The following is a 26642-nucleotide window of genomic DNA, read 5'->3' as shown; positions in this document are numbered from 1 at the left end:
TCTTCAGTTAAACAAAGAAAAAAACTGAAGTCATTGCATTTGGAAACAAAGATGAAGTTCTCAAGGTAAATGCATACCTTGACTCTAGGGGTCTAACAGCTAAAAATCAAGTCAGGAATCTTAATGTGATTCTGGAAACAGACCTTAGTTTCAGTAGTCATGTCAAGTCAGTAACTAAATCAGAATACTATCATTTAAAAAAACATTGCAAGAATTAGATGTTTTGTTTCCAGTCAAGACTTGGAGAAACATGTTCATGCCTTTATCACCAACAGGGTGGACTACTGTAATGGTCTCCTCACCGGCCTTCCCAAGAAGACCATTAGACAGCTGCAGCTCATCCAGAATGCTGCTGCCAGAATTCTGACTAGAACTAGAAAATTTGAGCATATCACACCAGTCCTCAGGTCCTTACACTGGTTTCCAGTTACTGTACATTTAGGATTGATTTTAAAGTACTTTTACTTGTTTATAAATCACTCAATGACCTAGGACCGAAATACATTGCAGGTATACTCACCGAATATAAACCTAACAGACCACTCAGATCATTAGGATAGATTCAGTTAGAAATACCAAGGGTTCACACAAAACAAAGGGAATCCGCTTTTAGTTATTATGCTGCCTGCAGTTGGAACCAGCATCCAGAAGAGATCAGATGTGCTAAAACATTAGCCACTTTTAAATCTAGACTCAAAACTCATCTGTTTAGTTGTGCATTTATTGAATGAGCACTGTGCGATGTCCGAACTGATTACACTGTATTTTATGTATTGCACTGTATTTTATGTAACCTGAAATGATTGCACTGTATTTTATGTAAAATCATTTTCTATTTTTAACTGTCTTAAATTAATTTAAAATAAATTTTTAAATAATTTTCCAAGTTTTTAATTTCCTTGTTTTATTTTTGTAATTTTTATGATTATTTTACCTTCTTTTATGTAAAGCACTTTGAAATACCTTTGTGTACGAAATGTGCTATATAAATAATCTGGTCTTGCCTAAATAAGGCAGGCAGCTAATGACAAACAGGTGATGGGAATTAACTAATGAGTACTAATGAATCAATAAACTAAACTAGGACAGGAACAGAACCAAATAAGGGCACAGACGAACTAAACAGACCAGATGACTAAACAAAGTGAAAAACAACAGAGTTCATAACTGTTACGGTTCTCCCCCCTCCCGGAAGGCATGACCTCGCGCCGTAGAAGAACCAACAGTGGAGGGATGGTGGGGGTTTTGGAAGAGGACAAGGAGTAGGGGAAGGACTGGCTGCAGGCAGTTCCGGAGGTGGCCAGATGACTGGCAGGAGGACGAATGACAGAGTCCAGGAAGGTGATAATGGGGGGAGGAGCCAGGGTGATGACAGAAGGGAACTGGATCAGGAGGAGGAGCTAGGCGGGACCCAGGCTGCAGCCATGATAGTGACCCACAGTGGAGCTGACAGAGGGAGGAGCCATGGTGAAGCAAGGGCTGATGACTCCAGGGGGCCAACCGACAGCGGCGGAGCAAGGTGGAGGAGGAGCCAGAGGTGGAGAGCCGATAAGCCAGTACGATGGGGAGGATCTGGAGGGCCAAGGTGGAGCAGATGGCGCCGGCGACCGAGGTGCACACGGGGATCCAGAAGGCCGCAGTGGAGCCAGAGCCACAGAGGACTGAGGTGGAGCCGGAGGGAAGAAGGAGCCTAACAGAGACGGAGGGGCATGGAGCTGGGGGGATGATGGAGCTCAGCGGAGCTGTTGAACTAATGGGCCACGGTGGAGACAAGGGAGCTAGGAGCTATGGTGGAGCCGACGTATAGATAGGCGAGGCAGAGTCAGGGACTCGGAGGCTGGAGGAGAAGACGAGGGATGGAGATGGAGACTGGCAGTCCCAAGCGGTAGCTCATCCTTAGAGGTGGTGCAGTATGCGGGGCTTTCCTCCAAGCCCTCGTGCTCCCTTGCATCATCCACTGGTGCATGCTCATTTGTCGGCTCTCACACCTGGTCAGACGGGTCAGGCTCAAGCTCCGTGGCGATCCTCAGCCTTTTCGCTCTCTTTGGCAATGGCTTGTCGGTCGTGGCGGGCTCTGGCTGTCCGTCTGCGGTGGGCTCAGGCTTTGGCACCGCGCAGCAGGGTGATGGTGGGCTGGGCTCTGGGTCTGGAGTGGCACTGGTGAGATGCTCTTCGGCGGGGCCGATGGTGAATGGCGATTTGTTGCTCACCAGCACCCACAAAGGCGCTGAATGAATCCTAAGGGTCCACCTCCGGACAACTGTGCTCTAAACTCCTTGTTGAGGCTCGTCCGGAAGAATGTGCAGAGGCTGCTGTCCGGGTTGCAGGAATGGTTGGTGACCTCCACAAAGATTGCCGAGTGGACCTTGAGAGGCATCTCCCCGTGCTCCAGCAGCAGGAGGAGGACATCGGGATGATGTCCGTGTTTCAGGAGGAGAAGGAGATCTTTCAGGTAAACCATGAATAAAAATAAAAACTGACAAAAAACAAAAACATTACGGGTTGATTTATGCTAATTCATTTTTACAGGAAAACTAGCATGCATACATAGGTTAATATTTCCTTATTAACTTAAATCCTGTAAAATACTGTACACTGCATAGCCACTGTTTGCATGATATGTCCTTTATAAATATAACTCAATAAAACGGCATGTTATATATATATATATATATATACAGTATATATATATATATATATATATACAGTATATATATATATATATATATATATATATATATATATATATATATATATATACACACATGTAAACTCATTAAACATAATTTTAAAGCAAATAATAATAATAATAATAATAATAATAATAATAAAAAACTATAGGTAACACTTTAGTTTATAGACCAGTTCTCTGGTTGCTTTTTAGCATATTGACTGTTTATTAGTACTTATAAAGCACATATTTATGCCTTATTCTGCATGAGCATATTTTAGATCCCTTAATCCTTCAACAATACCTAAACTAAGCACCTTACTTATTAATAGGTAGCAAATTAGGAGTTTATAGAGGCAAAAGTCATGGTTAATAGTTGATTCAGTATCACATTCCTGGGTTACTTATTGCTATATTTCCACTGAAACAGAAAATAATTTATAGAAAAGATTGCTTTGCAGCTGTTTGAGATGCTTAATGTGTTTAAAACAATTTTAGATGGCAGAAACAGCGCTTCTACTGCATGAGGCATATCCTGTTTTCTCAAGAATAATCTGGGTTACCAGTTCAACAATTGCCAAAATAAATCTATTGATGCATTTAATCAAACTAATCTAGATTGATCTACTGTAGGACTGCAGGGAGCGAATTGGGGTGGGGGGTGGGGTTTTGTCTGGGGGGGTCTGATTCCCCTATAAAGAAGGCATGATCCCCCCAACCCCCCGGAGGACATCCAAACAAGATGGTGGACGGGGGAATATGAAGTTGAATATGTAATATAAATTTATTTACCTGTAAATATGAAAGTACATTTATAGCTCTGACTGGTTTTAAATCGTAATTTTGGTCACCCCTGAAATGAGCAGTTGAATTAAATGCGCTATATAACCATGCTTATTCAGGGACCTGCATGTATTGTATGGGTGAAGAAAGAACATAATGTAAGTTTTTAAAATGCATATACACAGTTGATACACTCTAATATACACATCAGAGAATCCTTTGTACCAGACTGGCTCAGATATACTGAAACCTAGCTCATTATTTTTCCAGTTTTAGCTCTGGACATGTCTACTTCTGTTATTAGGCTTGAGTCAGATATCAGTGATGGAAGCCACCGGCTCATTTTTTTTTTTTTTTTTTTTTTTTACGGTCAAAAAATCCTTATTATTGATTTTTCTGGAGCTTAACCATCCAGCTGCACAGACAGGTACTTGATATCCTTAATTAAAATTTCTGTAAACTTTAAAATTCAAATTGTAACTGGTTTTCTACCAATCTTATCTTTTTTTTTTAATCAGTTTTGTAACAGAACATGTAAATGTAATCAGCCAGAACATGTTCAATTGAGGATACTTCTCACCTCATCTCCACTAAGCATGCAAAGAAGGGACATAAATACTAAATTTATGATCTGTATTGTTAGAGTTTTCAATAATTACTTAGGTTTTTGCCCAATCACAAAAATACTTTTATCACTTTTACCTGTAAACACTTGAAGGGCTCACATAATGCCCATCTTGGCCTTCATGACCTTAATAGGGCATGACTTAATTTTTTTATTGATTCTAATTGTTTTTATCTATATAAATCTGTAATTCACAGTGGCATGCTCAGACCTCTGCTGGGGCTGGGGTGAAATATACCGCATACTGGGATGGGATCCCCTCGGCCCAAACTGTGTCTCCACTGAACTTCAGTACTTCAGTAGGGCACATTAATACATCTGAAAGGCATTTTAATATTAGCGATGTAAATAAAGGAGTGACAACCAATACGAGTAAAGACGTGTCAGTGGCGCTCACATGTAGCCCATCTCGAGTGCAAGCAAGACAAGACAGAGAATTTATGGTGCGATTTCTACTCTTCTATATGATTTTTTTCTGTAAACAAAGACATGAATATATGGATGTATGAATGAGTTATCTGAAATTGTATATTGACAGATTGTTTATATGGTGAATATTTTGATTTACTGGCACAGCTGTAATTCATATAATTCATACACTCTCCAGCAGGAGAATGTAACTACTTTAGCAACAAGCACTAATTCCTAGTTAAATCAAAATGATACAGTATGTTAGCTTTACCATCCATATCATCTTTGATCATTTCTAAAGATACAGGATGTCCAAATGTGCAGTCTACAAATATCATTATAGCGATAGCACTAGGAATTCCACATAAAGCAACAGATTTGCTGGCGGTGTGAACGAGGCTTCAGTCATTAATTGACTGAATGCAGTGGTTGTTGGATAACACAATATCCAAATCAGCCATTTTTGGAGCTTGGCTGAGTAAATGTTTTTTTTTTTTTTTTTTTTTTTTTAGTAATAAGAAGGACATTTTAAGCTATATGAAACTTGCAGGATGTTTTCAAAGTACAAAGTCCTCTTATATCTCAAAAGATAAAGGAAAATGGATGGAAATTGATTTCTTATGCAATGACCCTTTCAAACAAACGAAAGAGAGACACTGACTCAAAACCCATTTGTGTATTTATTTTAATGCTGTCAAACGATTAATTGTGATTATTCACATCCAAATAAAAGTTATTTTACAAGTACATAATATATGTGTGTGTACTGTGTATATTTATTATGAATATAATATAAATTATATGAATATAAATATACATCAAAAAAATATTTTAATATTAAAAATAAATACATAAAAATAAAATAAAAATAATATAAATATAAAAATAAAATAAAATACATGTACATATTTTCAAAATATGTACTGTATGTGTGTATATTTATTTATTCATACATAATAAATAGACAAAGTACACACATATATATTATGTAAGCAAAAACTTTTATTTTGGATGCAATTAATCGCGATTAATTGTTTGACAACACTAGCATTTTTACACATACAGTTGCTGTCATATCCCTTAACCTCATAATCCACAGAGAGAAACCAAAATACACACAGAATGTTTGTTTTCTTTTTGAATTTATTTATGGTCAGTGTCAGTTATCATTTATTCATGTATTCAGCTAATAGTTTTAGAGGACTGAGGACATTTTTGCTATTCCCTATGTCAAAAAAAAAAAAAAAAAATTTTTTTTTTTTTTATTAGATTGGTGGTAATAACAGTATATTTGTATATGTCTGATGAAGGTCATGGGACTGAAATGTGAATAAATCTATTTTTTGGATATTTTTGCAAGTACTGACAGTGTGCAGGTGTAATGAGTCCACTGACGTGAGAACCCAAGTGCAATTTATTTAAAAGTGATCCAGACATCCAAACATAATCCAAACAATAAACGAAGACTTGACTTGACTACAACATAAATAAACAAAAAATAACAAACTAAACAACACTTCAACTTACAACACAAAACATGAACAGACTAGACTCACCGACAGCAGGTTACAACATCAATACATGACAAATCACAATGGAAACAACATGGCTACTTATAACAGACAATGAGGGTCACATGACATGAACAAACCAATGGGAAACAAGACACATGACTAAAACAACCAATCAGAACATGACACAATGAACAGGAGGAACCAGTAGCATGAAGACAAGAGGGCAAGGGAAGCATGACACTAACAGCATGAAACAAACTACAAAATAAAACCATGAAAACAAGAACATGAAACAAAACCCAAAACAGACCTTACAGCAGGATTTAGTTATTTATTTATATGTAAAATGAATGTTCTCTTTCATTATTTATTTATTTATTTGTTTATTTTTAATGAGAGAGAACCCCGTTTGGTGCAGACCCTATTGGAATTGGAAATATGAATTGGGGGTCCTTCACAGACTTTTAGCTCAGCATCATCTTCACAAACTTTGATCTTTTTAGGTGTGAAGATGTCACATCCTCAGGAGGTGAGCGAGGCAATAAAGAATTGCACTTTTGGAGGGAAAGTTTATGATCCTTTATGTTCTGTTTGCATATGAAATGTAATAGGGTGATAGGGAAAAAACATTCAAGATTCTTATAATACTTTGCAGAGAGTTAACAAATTATAAATTACATTAATACAAAATTAACAGGAAAATCATGAGATGGGAAGATTTGATGTTTGCTTGGATTGCTTTGTGCTTATATATTTCTAAAGTGGTTATATATAATGTATCGGATTAAAATGATTTATTTGTCTGTTTCAAAGTGATAGTGAAACACATTCTAAATTCCTTTGGGTTGTAAAACCATCTTATCTTGCTGCTCTGGTAACTAGAGTACTGGTTCTGGATCTGGGTGTTTGTTGCAGGTTGCAGTTCATCTGACAGCTAGTTTGGTTAATGGGTGATGGGTCTAATGGTTTTTTATTAAATATAACATATAATTTGGTGTCTTGTCTTTCTTAGGCACTACATCACCCAGTGCTTTTGCCATAAATGTATTGCCTTGCCATGAGTAAATCATTTGAGATATCAAACATATGATTGTAAATGAATAGGCCTTAATCAAAATCAGTCAAATCAATCAATCAATCAATCAATCAATCAATCAATCAATCAATCAATCAATCATAATAATAACCATTTGCAAAACAATCTGAAAAAAGAAGTGACTTCTTCATTCAGTATGGATAAAAACAGCTGACTGTTTGTAAATTCTGAAGTCTCTATTAAAATTGCCATAAATTAGATGCAGCATATTAACAGGATTTTGAAAAATCTAATTTATTAAGTTCACAAGTGCAGCTTTGAAAAGAGATAAGAATTTTCCATGAAGTGGGAAAAACTGGTAGTGCAAAGCAAGACAATTTAAGCATGCTGGATTTTCTGAGATATTCAAATTAACACCTAGGAATAAGAAATGAAGTAAATCCTTCTGTGCATTTGCATATTACATGTTCAAATAGCCAAATGGAAAACAACATATCAAATAGGTGAACTCTTAAATGGAAGGTTTACTCTGGACCGAGCCAACAGCCCTTGAAGTAGGGTAAAACTTTAAATAAGCCAGTTCCATCAAGCTCTTTTATATTATACATGTGCATTCAGCAAGTTCTTGAGTTAGGACATTTTCTTCAAAGAAGTTTTTGACTACCCATTTATTTTAACTTTTGAATTTGAACTTATTATGAGCACTGAACAATGAAATACTTCAGGGGATGCACAGAAACTAAAATGCACCTTTTGGGCTTTAAGAACTACACATGAACTTCTGCTTTCATTCTCCTCTCTGCAGGAATTGCATACAGAGAGTGTCTGGACAATGGCACGTGGGCACTGAAAAGTAACTACTCCAACTGCGAGCCCATTTTAGAGGAAAAGGTGGGTAAATGTGCAATAAAACCAGAACTGGACATTCATTTTCTTTCTTTGTCTCTTTCTGTCTTTCTTTCTTTCTTTCTTATTTATGCCTTTGCATAAAGTTTTATATACAGCTGTCAAGTCAGTGAGTTACAGTAAATTTGACACCCTTCATTTGATCTGTTTTCCAACAGGGAACGCTGCAATAACATTTCTCCCATTGTCCTCTGCACCAGCTGCAGTGTTTACTCTACTGTTGTTTCATGTTTGAATATGGTCTTGAATGTGAATATGTGAAACTTAAATACGGTCTTTTATAAGTCAATAAGATTAAAAAAAATAAAAAAAAAAAATAAATAAATAAAAATAAAATAAATAGATAAATAAATAGAAAAAAAATATTCTCTTTGCCAGATTTGTGCATTATATATATATATTATTTACTTACTGAAAGCAACTCAAAATGTTTGATCAGATATTGCTATGTCTGTGCTTTTACTTTAAGTTGTTTACAGAATCCACACTGCCTCTGGCCTAACATTCTGAATGGTATTCATAGCATGTAATCCATTTGGCTCAGTTATTTTTCTATCATCGCATGCTATGGAGTATCCTATATTTGACATAAAAAATAGTAAGCATATACATAGTATTGGATGCTGTGTAACTGATATATGTATCCCTGGACCACAAAAGTGGTCCACAAAAAGACCACAAAAGTCTTAAGTGTCAATTTTTCGAAACTGAGATTTATACATCATGATGTATGATTTATTAGGATCGGACAATATTTGTCTGAGATACAACTATTTGAAAATCTGGAATCCGAGGGTGCAAACAAATCAAAATACTGAGAAAATCGCTTTTGAAGTTGTCCAAATGAATTCTTAGCAATGCATATTACTAATCAAAAATTAAGTTTTGATATATTTACGGTAGGGAATTTACAAAATATCTTCATGGAACATGATCTTTACTTAACATCCTAATGATTTTTGGCATAAAAGAGAAAATCGATAATTTTGACCCATACAATGTTTTTTTTTGGCTATTGCTAAAAATATACCCCAGCGACTTAAGACTGCTTTTGTGCTCCAGGTTCACATATAGTCTTCATCTTACTTCTCACTTGCACATGACTTCTGCATGCAAGCATTATGCAAAAGCACAATTGGATGCCTTTAGTGCTGTGTCACAGTTTTGTGACCTCATTCAAGGACTCATGAGAAATATAGAAATTAATCTGTTTCTAGTCTTTTGGAAGCTTCCATAAAATATCGGTCACTGAGTAACAACTATTGATTTGTGCCATAATTGCAATCATTTATTATCATTTCATATGTTAGGACACTGAGTTCCTTATTTAATCTTTTTTGTTTGTTTGTTTTTTAATTAATTTATTATTATTATTATCATTATTATTATTATTTTTTTTTTTTACAGAGGAAGTACCCTATGCATTACAAGATAGCCCTCATCATTAACTACTTTGGTCACTGTATATCTGTTGGAGCTCTCGTTATCGCCTTCATTCTCTTTCTGTGCTTGAGGTAAGTGTGTTGGTGTATATTCAGCACCATACATTCTCAGAAATAAAGGTGCAAAAGCTGTCACTGGGGCGTTGCCTTTTCAAAAGATTCATATTGTACCTAAAGGGTCCATTTTGGTACCTCAAAGGTACTTAAAGTGTACATATTTGAACCTAATAGGTACAAAAGTGTAACTTTTAAAAAGGTACCGACCCAATGACAGCTTTTGTACCTTTATTTCTGAGAGTGTAGTGCGTGAGTAATACCTTGTGCTGAGGCCGTGCTTAAAGTTAAGAAATGCTAATTCAATGAAGGAAAAATTGATATATTATGAAAATGAAGGAAACTTAGATTCTAATGAGGATCATATATACGCAGTTGCTGACATTATTTACTCTAATTGCATGGGCTAAGGTTGCTGATGTGATGCTCAAACAAAGCGCAATATTTTGATAGCACCACTCCTCAGGTGAAATTGACGCATGAATCACAATCTTTAAATATACAGGCTTCACAGAAAGTGTTACTGAACATTTCCTTAAATACATGTTCAGAATTCTTAATCTTTTAAAAACGACTGTTGTTGCTAACTCTGTCTCTGGCTCTTCTTTGCACAGTTTCATATTCATGCATATGTACATCCTTAATCAGCTCATGCAATGCTAAAACTGTGTCACAGTGTAATTGCTAAAATGATTGTTTCATTGATTTTTCTTTTTAAATTCAAGGAGCATCCGATGCCTTCGCAACATAATCCACTGGAACTTAATTACAACTTTCATTCTGAGGAATGTAATGTGGTTTTTGCTTCAGCTGATTGACGAAAACATTTATGAGACGAATGAGGTATGAAACACTTCTAGCCTATTAGTATGTAAACCCATCAGTAGGTTTCTAACATTTACATTTATAATGTCGCAGTCGATTCCTCCCCAATATTGTATTACTGTATTACTGAAGGTATTGGCTGGGGTATTTTTTCTCTGTAAAACACTTTAGTGTTATTTTAGTCTGCTGGTATCTAGTGCCTCATTAGAATCTTCCAGCATTTTTATTTCAAACTTGGCAAAGTAGTTGACAGTGAAGAGAAGAGAACAAAAGTCAAACGTACTTCATTTTGCAATGTTTCTAACATACAATGCTAATTTAGAAAAAATGACTGTTGTTGAAAAGTTTACTGAAGAACAAAGGAACAATGTGTTCATTGAGAGTGACATGAGAGGAGTGCTTTCAAAAGCAAATGAGATAAACAGCCTCAACGAATGCCATTTCAAAATAAACACTTTAGGTACTAACACGTACCATTTAGGGGTAAATAAGGTACAAAGATGCACCTCCTAGTTTACAGTACTGCCTCAGTGACAGCTTGTACCTTTGAGAGTGTACAGTCAAAAAACACAACTGATAGATGTTCAAGTTATACCATGAGTTCAAGTTATAGCAGCTTATAAAACACATTATAAAATGTTTGAAAAACCTGAGACGTGAGGTTGTTTTATGACTTATAAAAGGTTTTATTTTAGCATCAAGTCTGTAAAAGGTATGCAGTGTTCTAAAACATCCTTATATTCACCTCAATTAACACCCTGTTCCTTTCTCTCTGTACAGCCCTGGTGTCGTCTTATAACAACAATCTATAATTACTTTGTGGTGACCAATTTTTTCTGGATGTTTGTGGAGGGCTGCTATCTTCACACGGCTATTGTAATGACATATTCCACAGACAAGCTTCGGAAATGGGTCTTCCTCTTCATTGGATGGTGTGAGTTGATTTCTCTTCACAAGTCTGATTATTTTGAAAGGCCTAATCATCTGCAATTTGCACTGAATAAGAAAGCTGAAACGTAGTCTGCTATTCTTTTTGGTTTATTTGGAACATTTCCATCTTTCATGTGATTCTTGTGAATATCACAAAGCATTTGGACATTGCAATATACTTAATATGGCATGTAGAGGACACACTTTCGGCTTGATGCCACAGAGAGCTTCCAAGGTGAGGATGGGCACACAAAAGCTTTAGTTAGCATGCTAAGAGTTTAAGCTAACATAGCTTATCAGCTAACAGTGTTTACTGATAGTCTGTGAAAAGCCCACATTTTTTTCCTGTGTCCTCAGAGTGAGCCCTTACGTAAGTGTCAAATTTAGTGGAAAAAAATAATTCTGTTTAAAATGAATAGGAATTTATGGTAATGAGCACGTAAAACTTGGTATCCTCAGTTTTGATTGGATTTTTTTGACACATAGGCCTTGTCCACACTAATACATTTCCGGATACATTTGAAAATGGCGTTTTTGTTTTAAAACGCTCTCTGTCCACATTAGCATTTACCTGTGTTTTCCAAAATTGTCTCATCCACACTGAAACATCAGAAAACGTTTAATTTGCTTTCTGCGCATGCATAAAGCCTCAAAAAAGCTCACTGCAGATGATACACACAGAACAGACATGAGACGTTTTCATGCAGTTTTTCTGACAGGATTATTCTATTTACGATAATAACTCACCATTCACTGATGCGTCCAGGTCGCACACACTCATTATTGTATGTCTGATCTAAAAAACGCAACTGCCCTCATGTTTTACCGCAAATAGCTATCGTGAGTAAATTTGCTTTCATCTTTACAGGACTGTGATATGAAGAGTGTACAAAGTAACACATCCATAACAATAGTGTGAAAGTGCATAGCACATAACGTGCACAATACCAGTATAAACACGGATATCTATTGGTATAATATGTGTCACATGACTAAACTTGAGTCATCGTTTTCAAAAGCCTCTGTTTTCACAGTCCACACTACAACGCCAAAACAGCATTTTCAAATTTATCCACTTTGGAGAGCGATTTTAAAAAGCTCAGTTTTCCTTGATTAAAAACGCCGTCTCAGTGTGGACGGAAGGCCAAAACAGAGAGAAAAAGATGAGTTCCTCTTCAGGAACTCGAGCTGCGTCGAACGCTTTGGGGAACGCGTCTAGCGTGAGCGACTCAGAATATCGTGTGTAATCAGTCCAATGAAAGAGCGTGACATCACGGGCGGGGTGACGTAAGCGACCAGGAAGCTATAAAAGCACATGCCGCGCAGCTGGCATCAGCTTCGCGTCTTCAGCAAGCGCTCTGTGTGTGAATGTCCTCAGTTTGTCTTGTGAGTCTTATTTACTGTTGTCTGTCCAGTAGCTCCAAGTCATGTCTAAGAGCAAGGCGAAAACAAAGCATACTAGAGGCGAATCCGGATCGCGTTTCAGACTGTGTGTCCCTCCCTGCCCGCGCTACATAACGAGCGGGGATACACACAGTCTGTGCGTGGTCTGCCTGGGTTCGAAGCACGCCGAGTCGGCTCTCGAGGGGGCTGACTGTCCGCATTGTGAGAGGATGTCGTTGCGGCTGCTTCGTTCCCGGAGGGCTCTCTTCGAGGAGGGAGCCTTCGCCAGCGTTCCCCCGCGTTGCCGGCCCCGCTTCTGCCGAGGCAGAACGGCAGCTGCACTCATGGGGTTCGCAAGTGGATCTGACAGAGGGAATGGAGACAGGCGAGTCCCTATCTCCTTCCACTTCTGCCAGATCCGGCGCCCAATCTCTGGAGTCGGAAGCACGCTCTGCGGTTCCTTCCACCCAGGGAGAGGGATCGACACTCCGCCTCTCTTCCTCCGAGGAGGTTGATGTGGAGTCTGTCGACAGGGATTCGTCACCCCATTCGCCTAGGTATGAGGAGCTCTTGGAGGTGGTGACTCGTGCGGTGGACAAGTTGAGTCTTGATTGGCCCGCCGAGAAAACAACTGAACCGCAGAAAAGCAAGTTAGATGAACGCTTTCTGCGGGCGAGTCAGCCACCTCCTTGCCGGGGCCTTCCATTCTTTCCCGATCTACACGAAGAGATTGCTAGATCCTGGAAGCGGCCATTCTCAGCCCGCCTGTACATCCCCTCTTCAGATTACTACGGCAATGTAGTGGGAATGGCAGAGCGCGGCTACAGAGCGATGCCCCGGGTGGAACAAACGCTCACAAGCTATCTGTCCCCCGGTACTGCATCGTCTCTGAAGGCCCCGGCATTGCCCTCCAACCCGCTCAGAACAACGTCGGCTTTGGTGGGCAAAGGGTATGCGGCAGCGGGTCAGGCTGGTGCGTGTCTGCACACCATGGCAATGTTACAGGCGTACCAGGCCGACCTGCTGAAGGTGCTTGACGAGGGAGAGGAGATCAAGTCCCATGACATCACAGAGCTTAGAAGGACCGCTGATCTCTCCCTCTGCACCACCAAGGAGACCGCCCGAGCGATTGGGCGGTCCATGGCAGCTATGGTGGCCGCGGAGAGACATTTATGGCTGACCCTGTCCGAAATGAAAGAGCGGGACAGGGTCTGCCTTATGGACGCCCCAGATCCACCCTTCTGGCCTGTTCGGCGACGCAGTCAACACTGTCGTCGACAGGTTTCAGGAGGCTCGCAAACAGGCGGCGGCGTTCCATAAATTCCTCCCTCGTCGCTCCCTCGGGGCATCTGGGCGGGAGATGCCCCAGCCGCACCCTAGCTCCTCACACCGAGAGGCTCAAAAACAGAGCGTCGCCTCGTGCTCCCCCGCGGGAACGAGAGTCTCAGCGACGCTCTCGGCCGAGGTCTTCGAGGCCCAAACAAGATTTAAGGGTGGTTATCGATGCTAAGAAGGCCTCGGCCAAGAAGCCCTGACACCAAAGAGCCAGGGCTTCAGAGGGCAGCCTCTGCTGGGGTAGAGCGGTGAACACCACAGAAAAACGGTGCCCGTCTCACCTCAGTGCCCTCTGGGGGCCGGTCTGCCAACCCTGCCAGTGTTCCAGGGCGCAGCGGTCCCCAGTGAGCATCACTCTCAGAATCATCCACCCGTGCGCGTAGCGGGACTGAGACGCTCGCCGCCCCCTGCGGGGGCCTCTTACACCAGAGGTCAGTCTTGAGAGACTGATTCCCTTAGTAGATTATTTGCCAGCTTGGAAACTACTGCCAAATGTATCTCAATGGGTCCTGCACACGGTAGAAAAAGGCTACCGTATTCAGATCGGCTCTGCACCGCTGATGTTCAACGGGGGTAACTCCAAAGATAGTCGGCCACGAGCAGGGTCTGGTTATGGAACAAGAAGTGAAAACACTATTAGAGAAGGAGGCCATCGAGGTGGTCCCTCCTCAAGACAGGGAATCTGGATTTTACTGCCGGTATTTCATAGTTCCAAAGAAGGATGGGGGGTTGCATCCGATCATAGACCTGCGGGTCTTAAAAAGTGATCAGTTATGAGACTGAAGTTCAAAATGCTCACGATCAAGCATGTTGTAGCTCAGATCAGTCCGAGGACTGGTTTGTCACAATAGATCTCAAAGATGCATACTTCCACATATCCATCCTTCCACAACACAGGAAGTTTCTGAGGTTCGCTTTCGGGGGCGAAGCTTACCAATATCGAGTACTTCCCTTTGGCCTTGCACTCTCACCCAGCACGTTCACGAAATGTGTAGATGCAGCTCTGGTCCCCCTGCGCATGCTGGGCATCCGCATTCTCAACTATATCGACGATTGGTTGATTTTAGCTCAATCAGAGCAGGTTGCGGCTCGGCATCGAGATGTCGTTCTCGCACATATGGGGGAGCTGGGTTTGAGACTGAACGCTAAGAAGAGTGTACTTTCTCCAGTTCAGAGAACCACCTATCTAGGCGTAGTGTGGGATTCGACCGCGATGCAGGCACGATTGTCCCCTGCTCGTATCGAGTTGATCCTCATCTCAGTCGAGAGAGTCAAAGAAGGCCAGTCACTCACTGTCAAACAATTTCAGAGATTGTTGGGTCTGATGGCAGCTGCGTCCAACGTGATACCTTTTGGCCTGCTGTACATGAGACCCCTACAGTGGTGGCTCAAGACCAAGGGATTTTCCCCGAGGGGCAATCCACTTCGAACTATCAAGGTCCCCGCGGCGCTGCCTCCGTGCCTTAGACATGTGGAAGAAACCTTGGTTCTTGAATCAGGGCCCAGTGCTGGGAGCTCCTGGTCGCCGTGTAACACTAGCGACGGATGCTTCCCTCACTGGCTGGGGTGCGGTCATGAGTGGCCACCCTGCCCACGGTCTGTGGAGCGGTCGCCATCTGACATGGCATATCAATTGCCTAGAAATGCTAGCAGTTTATCGTGCACTGAAGCACTTCCTCCCAGACCTAAGGGATCAACATGTGTTGGTGCACACCGACAACACATCGGTGGTCTCTTACATCAACCACCAGGGAGGCCTGCGTTCGCACCCCTTGTACAAGCTGGCGCACCAGATCCTTGTGTGGTCCCATGTGTGGACAAACTCCTCTCACTCAGAGCAGTATATATTCCTGGGAAACTGAATGTGGGAGCAGACATACTGTCGAGGCAGGGGCCGAGGCCCGGGGAATGGAAGCTTCACCCCCGAGGTGGTGGAGCAGATATGGAGAGTTTTTGGCAGAGCTCAAGTAGACCTCTGTGCAACTCAGGAGACAGCACAATGTCCCCTTTGGTTCTCTCTAGTTCATCCACCTCCCCTGGGACTGGACGCTATGGTACAGACCTGGCCGAGGCTTCGTCTGTAAGCATTTCCCTCTATTGCTCTGCTCCCGGGAGTTCTGGCGAGAGTACGCCGGGACGGGGTCCGTCTATTGTTAGTAGCCCCGTTCTGGCCGGGCCGAGTATGGTTCGCAGATTTGGTCTCGCTCCTCGACGGCTCTCCTTGGGAGATACCGATCAGGGCAGACCTACTCTCACAGGCACAGGGCACGATAATTCACCCTCGCCCGGAGCTGTGGAAGCTGTGGGTGTGGCCCCTGAGGGGGCGCAGTCTTCATAGCATCCGGTCTCTCAACCGAGGTTGTTGAGACCCTCCTCCAATCACAGGAGCTCCCTCAACGAGGAAAACTGTACGCCCCTGAGGTGGAAAACTCTTCACCTCATGGTGGTGAGAGAGACCGCCAGCAGCTAGACCCAGTAAACTGCCCAGTGGTACAGTTCTGGAGTTCCTACAGGCCAAGCTCTCTGCAGGGTTGACCCACTCCACGCTGAAGGTCTATGTGGGTGGTTCATTGCGGCCTACCACGCCCTTCTCGATGGTCAGTCTTTGGGAAGACACCCCTTAGTTACACGTTTCCTCCGCGGTGCGCTGAGGCTGAGACCTCCAGTACGGTCCCGTATTCCCCCGTGGGACTTGATTGTGGTGCTAGAGGCATTGTGCAGACCTCCATTTGAGCCTATTCTAGATATCTCAGACAGACATCTGACGCTTAAAACCGCCTTTCTGTTGGCCATGACCTCTCTGAGGAGAGTAGGAGACTTGCAGGCCCTCTCAGTGGCCCCTACTTATCTGGACTTTGCACCTGGCATGACCAAAGCGTTCATATACCCTCGACCGGGATATGTTCCTAAGGTCCCCTCTGTCACACCACAACCTGTAGTGCTGCAGGCTTTCTGTCCTCCTCCCTTTCGGGAGCCCGACCAAGAGAAGCTAAATTGAATGTGTCCAGTTCGAGCACTGGACGCATACTTCCACAGAGCTGCCCTGTGGAGAAAAACAGACCAATTGCTTGTATGCTATGGTCCCCCCAAGAGGGGTTCTCCTGCTTCTAAGCAGTCTATTAGTCGTTGGATAGTCGAGGCTATCAACGCTACCTATGAGTCCTCTGGTCGTCCCCCCGCTGTTGGGAGCCAATGCTCACTCCACACGGGGGTATGGCGGCCTCCAAGGCCTTTTTGGCAGGTGTATCCATGCTGGACATCTGCAACGCTGCAGGGTGGTCCACGCCCTCTACATTCGCAAGATTTTACGGCTTAGACATGCCGGTCACTCCAGGCGCATCCGTCCTCTCGTCCTAAGCTGTGCTCTTCAGATACACACTAGGCAGGGATTTGGTAGTCTGGCAGCGTTGGTACTCGTTCCCCCAAAGCGTTCGACGCAGCTCGAGTTCCTGAAGAGGAACGTCTCTAGGTTACGTATGTAACCCTAGCTCCTCAAGGGAACGAGATGCTGCGTCTTGGAGCCATACCCCCCGGCACCCCTGCTGGCGCTTGCTGGTACTCGAAGCTGATGCCAGCTGCGCGGCATGTGCTTTTATAGCTTCCTGGTCACTTACGTCACCCCGCCCGTGACGTCACGCTCTTTCATTGGACTGATTACACACGATATTCAGAGTCGCTCACGCTAGACGTGTTCCCCAAAGCGTTCGACGCAGCGTCTCGTTCCCTCGAGGAACTAGGGTTACATACGTAACCTAGAGACGTTTTCTGATGTTTCAGTGTGGATGAGACATTTTTGGAAAACACAGGTAAATGCTAATGTGGACGGAGAGCGTTTTAAAACAAAAACACCATTTTCAAATGTATCTGGATTAATGTAGACATAGCCATAGAATTTTCAAAGTCTTCTATAAAGTAATAGGAAACCTTATAGGTTATTATGTAAATGATTTTATCACGATCAGTGAACAGCCTAGAAAGGTTTGCTGAAGTAATTTTTTTATGTGATAAATTAAAACTGAGGGACGTATTTGTCATCATTGCATGGTACAAGGACTCCTATGCAAATATATGAACAAAATCTAAAGTTTTAAGCATATATTTTGGTCACTAGTAGGCACCGGATCCAAACTTCAGGTTCAAACTTCAACTTCAGGCTCCTTCAGGGCACTGTGACAATGACACATGCCAAGTTTTGTAAATATATACCAATGTGTTCATAAAGTATTGCATTTTTTTGACTAAATTCAAATTGACCGATGCTCAAAATATACGACATGGGAAAACTGGGTACTGTGTGACTCTATATGGTGCTCTGAATCTAGTGACCAGTTTTGTCGTTATTAGCCAAACTGTTCAGAAGTTATAACCAAAAATAGCAGTTTTGCATGTCCACCAGTGGGTGGCGCTGCTCTGAAACTGTGCAGCTACCTCCAGGCCATGCTTGTGATGACATTTACCAAGTTTCATCTCAGTGCACTAAAGCTTTGCAGAGATTTAGCCTCTTGTTCCTTTTGGCATCAAATTTGCAATTTCTCAAGAACAGTTTTGAATATTTAATGCATAATGTAAATAAAAATATAACTCAATTTTTTTTTTAACATTAAAAAAAAAAACTACAGTTGGGTCGAACAGATAAGTTGATGCCGATTTAATTCTGCTATGGTTACTACTGGCAGCTGATATAAATAATTGTAATTAATCATAATTAATTGTAATTATTTATATAAATTTCCCTTTTAAGGTAATTTGCTACATATTATACATTTACATTTACATTTAGTCATTTAGCAGAGGCTTTTATCCAAAGCGACTTACTGTACAAATGAGGACAATGGAAGCAATCAAAAACAACAAAACAGCAATGATATAAGAGTTACTCTAACAAGTCTCAGTTAGCTTAAACGCAGTATACATAGCAAGGGCTTTTAAATAATATAATAAATAAAAGCAAACAGCCCAGAACCCCCACGAACAGAAAAGATAGAGCACTGCTAGTGTTAGAGGTCTTTTTTATAATTGTTTAATAAATTAAAAGAAACCACAATAGATAGAATACAAAAAAGATTATAGATTTTTATTTATTTATTTATTTATTTTTAAGAATAGAATTAGAATAGTGCTGATGCGTGCCAAAGTTAGAGGGTCAAATAAGAGGGCAGAGAATGTGTTTTTAAAGCCAGATTGCTTAACCCAGTCTGGAGTCTAAGGGTTATTTTGGGGCCTGGAGAAGTTTTTGTCATTGCGCGTGACCTGCATTTTTGTGCCTTTTTGCAGTTTCTTATAAATATCTAAATGGCTAAAGTCTAATTTCACGTGTATCAGCACAAACTGGGCTATAATGAATAGGTGAGCAGCAGGTATGTACATGATTGTGTGTTTTTGAAGAAAAACGGAAAATGTTATCGTGGTTAGTGTAAACACTAAAAATGTTCAAATCACGTTGAAGGTAAGGCCATAAAACACATACAGAACATTGAGGTTCTCCCGGGGACTTTTGTGCGAGAACTGGAGCTTGTTTAGCCTAGAATTTTTTCTTTCTAAATGATGTGAAAATTCATCTTGTTTACTTACTCCACAGAAACACAATATATTTGATTTGATTAATTTTCTAAGACACACTTTTTGTTGGGTAAAAGTCATATGCGGAGTAGGCGGTCAACTATCATGAATATCATTGTGATTCACACCTGAGAAGACAAAGGCCTGGATAATGAGCTGCATAATGAGCCATTCAGCTTCTCAGCTGTGTCACTGAGAGGGAGATGGGTTACAAGAAAGAATGTGAGGACAAAATAAATGTATATAATTTATGTTTGTAGTTTATTTAGAATATATTTTAATTTATCCACAACACAGTTTAATATCCACTTGTGAATGCAGATAAACAGTTTATTAGGAACAATCAAAGCTGACTTTCAAAAGCTGAATTTTAGCATCATTACTCCAGTCACACAATCCTTACAGAAATCCTTTTAAACAATCTGATTTTTCCTACAAAAAAACAAACAACAAACAAACAAACAAAACATTTATTGTTTTTATTATTAATGTGAAAAGAGCTGAGAATATTTTTTCAGGTTTTTTTGGGAGGGGGGATAAATTGAAAGAACAGTACATTGTGTTGTTACCTATTTGTTACAGTTCATTTATTTTGTTACATTTTATATTATTTACATCAAGCTTTTGAATGGTATAGTAGTGTATATTGTTTATTGAAACTTCATGATGTTTCAATTTATTATACATTTAGTACAGGAAATATAGTTGGAAAAAAAGTCTAACTGTAAAATGTTTACACGTTATGTGAAACTAGTTACAAGTATATAAATACAATAAAAAGAGACTTATGTTAATGATCCTGCTGCTGAATAAAGTGCTTCAATCTTTTTTTCTTGAGGAAATCCAAATCTCAAATCCCTCAACCACATCACATCTTTTTGGGGTGAATTATGTCTTATTCGCTCTCCTCTCGTACGCGAAGCAAACAGTAAAAATAAAAAAAACTCGAATAGACAATCTCGCTGCGTTGTCTTCTGTTGTGTGGGCGTATTCAAGCAGCGCTGCGCTTCAGTGAAACATTATCATTCTCAAAAGCATGTTCAGCGCGTGGGCGTGGTTCACATTAGAAGATAATGAAGGGAGACGTGAAAAACGGACATCGCGCATTGTTTTCCATATGGATTACTTTATCACAGAATATTTGTTTTCAGCAGCACACTTGTTTAGTTTAAAAGTAGACATGTCAGGCTTTCTATAGATATCTCTCTCATGTCTCTGTGTTGAGTATCCACTGAGTTAACAGTTCATTTTAATGACGCGTTTGTAAATGAAGATCAGCGCAGACAAAGGCTGCAGACAGCACACCTTGTTTGTTATCTTTATTTTATAAGTGCACAAAATTTTGTTTGTTATTATGTCTGTATACAAAAAAAGTAGACCCTTTACAGATTCGAATTGATGTATTGCTCTTATCTGTGGCGACTCAAAACTGGAAAGTGTAGATTTAAATTCTTTTCGGGGTTTTATCAGGAGAAAATGCCTCAAAGACGCGTATACACATTAATCGACTTCAGAGGGTTAAACGATGGCGAAGGACTCAGCTGCTCGGATTTGAGTTGGGCAGGTCATTCCTTACCAGGAGGGAACATTTAATTTAAAAGTCCGTAAAAGTGACTTTGTGCTTCTTTTTGGGATGGCCACAATCAAAGTAACGTTCAACTTGCAGAACGTGCAAGCTTCCTAGAGAGCACATAAGTCTTGAGTAATGAATTTAGGTAAGGGGTGCAGAGCCCAGTGGTGGTTGTGTGCAAGGGGTTGTGCAGCATGTTCCGAAAGAAAGGGCCTGAATCTTTTTAATTTTGAATAAAGCACAACTGTGCAGGACCGGACAGTTTTAGCAATGTGGTCTGAGATAGTTAGCTGATCATCAATCATAACTCCAAGGTTTCTGGCTATTTTTGAAGGAGTTATGGTTGATGAAATTGTGATGAAATGATGGGTTTGCTGGAACCACAAGCAGTTCTGTCTTGGCAAGGTTGAGTTGAAGGTTATGGTCCTTCATCCAGCAAGAAATGTCTGTTAGACAAGCTGAGATGCGAGCAGCTACCGTCGGATCATCAGGATGGAATGAGAGGTAGAGTTTAGTGTCATCAGCATAGCAATAGTATGAAAAGCCATGTTTCTGAATGACAGAACCTAGTGATACCATGTAGACAGAGAAGAGAAGTGGTCCAAGAACTGAGCCCTGAGGCACCCCAGTAGTTAAGTATGTTGCGACTTGGACACCTCACCTCTCCAAGATACTTTGGAAGCACCTATCTGATAGGTAAGACTCAAACCACTGGAGTGTGGTTCTCTGAGATGCCCACTTTGCCAGTAGGGTTGACAGGAAGGATATATCTGGTGGTTAACAGTGTCAAAAGCAGCAGGCGGATAGAATCAGCAAGATAAGTATTTGAAGAGTTTTGGATCCACTTTTGGCCAACTTAGGGCTTCAAACAACTGAGAGCAACGGCAAAGCACACGTCTCAGTTGAATGTCCACTTCTGAATAAGCACAGATGTGGTGGCTGTCAACGGAGGTTTTTCGTGTGTGAGAGAAAGGCAGAGACTTGTGGGTTGAACACAGCTCGTTCAAGTGTTTTTGCAATGAAAGAGAAGCAAGGGAAACTGGTCTGTAGTTCTCTAAAAGAGATGGGTTGAGGGGGGGTTTCTTAAGTAGTGGAGTTATACAAGCCTGTTTAAATGTTGGGGTGGAAAAACACCAGGTAAGTGGTGAGGGAGCGATGAATGTTTGATGTGACGTGAGTGTACAACCTGCAGGGAAATGCGCTTGAAGGAGATGAGATCGGAATAGGATCAAGCCGAGACAAGTAGTCACGGAGATTAGAAAGGATGACAAAGTTTGGAGAACTATTGCCTCAGAGAGTGAAAGTAATGAGTGTAGAATGAGTGTATGTTTGCTGGTGAGATTGTGCTTGATGCATTGTGGTGTGGAACATAATTGTGCACTGATGTGTTTTTAATTTTATTAATGAAAACGTGAAAGTCGACATTTCAGCTATGTGAGACGATATGAGACAGAGGGCGCCGTACCCCGGCCAGGAGCGGGACAATAGTGGCAGCAGAGGAAAATGTGTTTTAAAAAGCAGATTAGAGTTTAGAAAATTGTTAACTTTGGATTATGGTAGTACAGTTCCTTTTAGCCGAGGTGTAGACATTAGCGCGAGAAGAAGAGAGAGTGACTGATTACAGCAATTGAAGGGCAGTAGTATTTTTTTGGATTTGTGCCACACCCTTTCATCAGCCTCTAAGCTTAGAGAACGATGTTTGCGAATTGAACATCAGATACCCAAGGGGCTGAAGGAGGTGGGTAAGGGGTGGCCTGGAAGACAATGGAAAGAACAAATTCTAAAAAGTGCTAGACAGCAGTGAGCAGAAATGGTTTTAGGGAGAAGGACGTGACGATAAAAAAAATTGCAGATAGCCGGAGGGCCCTCCCGTCCGAATACTCACTCCAGGTTGGCAAAGTAGTGAGCATCAAGAAGATGACCATTGAGAGATGGCAGCACACATGGAGGCTAAGTGCTGGGGCTTTGCTAACGGCGACAAGAAACACAACATAAGTACAGGTCTAGTGTCCCACAGGGGAAGGGTGAGAGTGAGCGCAGGTTACACACAGAAAAGATGAAATGGGAGGGGTTGTGAATATAACATGTTGTCAGGAAACCATTTTGAGGTAGGAGTGAGGAGCAAGTGATCTGAGGTATGCAGTGGAGTAAACAGTACAGGTTCAATGTAGCAGTGTCGTGTGTAAATAAGGTCCAGGTGGTTGCCTGATTTGTGAGTAGCCGTTAAGTTTGAGACACTCGTGAGAGATCAAAAGGGCCAGCAGCAAGTGGGAAGTCAGCATACAGAGGTTTATTCTAGGTGGAATGTTGAAATCATCCACCAGCATACACTCAGGTTAGAGACCATCCTCAGGAAAGGTGAGCGCAGCACTCGATTCACCACAAATTTACCTAATTTCCTGGTGGTCAATAGACAACTACAAAATGTATTTTAAGATGGTATGTACATAACTGAATAATGGTTCAAAGAGCTGTTGATACCCAATATTGTAAGGCTTACATTCCTAATCATTAAGCTATAACGATGGGCGTATGAACATCATATAACCAAGGTGTCTGAAGGGTGGAAGGCTGGCCTGGATCAAGACAATTTTTTGGGTGGCCCCCCCCAAACAAAGGTCTAAACAGATGAAGAGTTGAGCAGATCCACAACCCTTTCAAGCAGCTCTAAGCTTAATTGAACGCGTTTTGCGGTAGAACATCAGATACCAGGGGCTGAAGGAGTGGTAAGGCTGGCCTGGAAGCACTGGGCAAACACAGTCGAAACAAAGATTAGGTGGAAGCCGAAATTATCATTTTAGGTGTAGGAAGTGAAGATACACCATTGCAGATAGCCGTGAGTGTGGAGTGATCGTAGGTGTACATCGAAAGATGGACATGTGGACGTGTAATTTAGTTTCAGGAACCATTTTGATGTTAAGAAGTGTAGGAGGCAAGTGATCTGAGGTATGCAGTGGAGTAACCATGTACATGTTCAGTGGAGCCGTGTCGTGTGTCAATAAGGTCCTCAGTTGGTGGCCTGATTTGTGAGTACAAGGTAGGTGTGACCCTCTGGTTGAGATCAAAAGAGGCAAGCAGAGTGTGAAATTCAGCAGACATGATAGTTTTATCATCTAGGTGGACGTTGAAATCCCAAGGCATAACTAGGGGAGTACCACCCTCATGGCAGTTAGGTGTTAGCGCAGCCACATCCTAATTCATCCAAAAGTTACCTTAGTGGTCCTGTGGTTCATAGACAACTACAAATGTATTTTTAAAGAAGGTAGGTGACCAGTACTGAATGAGATTTCAAAGGAGCTGTTTGATACCCAAATGATGGTAAAAGGGATTACATGTCCAATCATTAGAGATGGAGCAGACGCAGCAACCTCCACCTCCTTCCAGTCCAAACGTAGGGAGTGTGGAAAATGAGAAAAATTATTGTAGAGTGCTGTGCCTGGTGTAGCAGCGTGTCCTCGGTTTTGATCCAGATCTCTGTCAGGGCCCTAGATTAGTCCTTTGAATGACTAATAATATAAGTAATGAAATCGTGTCTTTACTTCAAGGCAGACTGGGAATGCTAAAACCAATAGAAAAAGAAAGTACTTGTATAAGCAGACATAGGCAAAGTGTGCAGGTTGTTAGGATCGCGCTGCCTACATTTTTGTGGATTCGTGGATTGCGAGTGGGTAGTGGATGGGGGGAGGCAGTAGGATCGGAAACACATCGTAGGATTAGTTATACAAACTGAAACAGACGTGAAACAAGGAGAAGGAAAAAGGATTAATCAAAACAATACTTATATCCCTTGCGTTGTCCCTACCCGGTGAGTCACACGGTAGAGTCGGATGGTCTTTACACTCTTGGTCTTCACATGAGAAGGGGTTAACAGGAGGGCTGCCGCAGTATACTAACCTTTTTTTTTTTTATACTCGTCAGACAAAACGGAAATTTAATTCAGCTGAACACACTTTACTGTTTTATCACACAAAAAAGGTCTAAGCCAGCGCACAACACTGACAACGTATGCGATAGAGTATGAGACCAACACACGCACGTCTCAACACAGTAAACAAACAGACATTTCCAAGCAATGACAACTGCGCTAAACCCTAATGAGACAAGAAAATACACTTACGATCTGCTTTTTAACTTCCGCTGAATTTAACTGCTTCTCTCAAAGGGTATTTCTTTGTACACTGTCTTTTGCTAGTGCTTTGAACACACGGGTTACTACTGTTTATCACAATCAAATCTCTAAGCAAGCGCACGACACTGACAATGTATGCAATAGAGTATGAGACCAAACAAGCAAGTCTCAACACATATTTACATATTGATGAAAACAAATATTTGCAGCGTACTGAAGAATGTGTGTCCTGTCATCCCTGTTACTCTGGTCATGGTCCTGTGACTACGACGTCCAATCCTGTTACTGTCATTAATTTCATAAAAAATTGTAAAAAATTACATTTGATACAGCCTTCCAGGTTTTTCCATTGTAACTTTAACTATTTTTTTTATTTTGGACAGAGCCCTTTTTTAATATCTCTCTTGTAAAAATATATATGTCGTTCTTAATTTGACATGTGGTAACCCCTCACAAAATGTGAAACATCCCAGTGAAAAGAGGGACTGAAAGTTGTTTAGTTTCAGAAATATTCATCAACTCAGTCACATGGATTACTTATTGTGGTTTTGTGTTCTGTGGTTTTTTTAAAGCATCACTTTTGGGTTTCTATCTAGTAACTTTGCTGCTAACGTAGTGTATGGTTAGCAGATAGCCAGCCTTTGAAGATGATTGGAACACGTCCTCAATACTGAGACACCAAAGCCTCTGTTTTAGTCAGCATTATCCAAGTCATGAGTGAGTGAATTCAAGACATGCAAGCCCTGGATCAGAACCAGGATATGCCAGGACTAACAAAGGAAATCTAAAAATTGGTAAGCTTTCCGCCAGAAGAAACATGAGTACGTTCTTGTGTTTTCTGAATGATTAAAATAAGAAATCTTCGGCTCTTCCTGCATCTTTCAGAAAATAACAAGCCAGTCCCTCGCTGGTCAAATATGAGTCAAAATTTGGTTTCTGCATCAATAGTTGGCAAACTGTCCTTTTTTGTTAGAGTGAAGTTCAGGCAGTCAATTTGACGACAGTTCAAGTGGCCAATCTCACAAACTGAGTGTTTGGTGCACAAAGCTGGCCAATCAGTCAGAGTCTAAGCCTATTTGACTGCCTCCTGTGTCCAGCCAGGCCCATATATTTCCTCAACCATATATTTGAGCAGATTAACCTGGGTATTTTTTGCACAAGGCACATTTAATCTGTTCCATTTCAGGGCTGAGGTTTAGTCCTGCAAAGGCTGCGCGCAATTTTCTAAGGAGGAAGCTGAATATGGAAAAAGATAGGCTATGAGTGGTAATTTTCAATCCACACACAGTGTCCCCTTTCAACTCAATCTCCAGTATATACCGCCTGATTAAAGGTATAGTTTCAAAATAAAAATTTTTGTCAAAATTTAATTCACCTCATGTTGTTATAAACTCTGTGAGTTTCTTTCTTCTGTTGAACACAACGAAAAATAATTTAAAGAATGTTTTTAACCAACGGTTGATGGTAGC

At 41.1% G+C, this 26642-nt stretch overlaps 1 protein-coding gene across 1 annotated transcript in view; it reads left to right on the top strand.

Moving 5' to 3' along the window:
- LOC109107639 (corticotropin-releasing factor receptor 2) overlaps positions 1-26642 on the top strand; it is a 104484-nt gene that overhangs the window by 37638 nt on the left and 40204 nt on the right. Inside the window, 4 exon segments of the mRNA XM_042719331.1 lie at positions 7846-7931; positions 9354-9460; positions 10168-10285; positions 11048-11201. Of these exon segments, the coding sequence (XP_042575265.1) occupies positions 7846-7931; positions 9354-9460; positions 10168-10285; positions 11048-11201 (465 nt within the window).

Source organism: Cyprinus carpio, chromosome B2 (genome assembly GCF_018340385.1).
Source record: "Cyprinus carpio isolate SPL01 chromosome B2, ASM1834038v1, whole genome shotgun sequence".
NCBI classification, from domain to species: domain Eukaryota; kingdom Metazoa; phylum Chordata; class Actinopteri; order Cypriniformes; family Cyprinidae; genus Cyprinus; species Cyprinus carpio.
The sequence above is the reverse complement of the archived record's forward strand: the minus strand, read 5'-3'. Positions and strand labels throughout refer to the sequence as shown.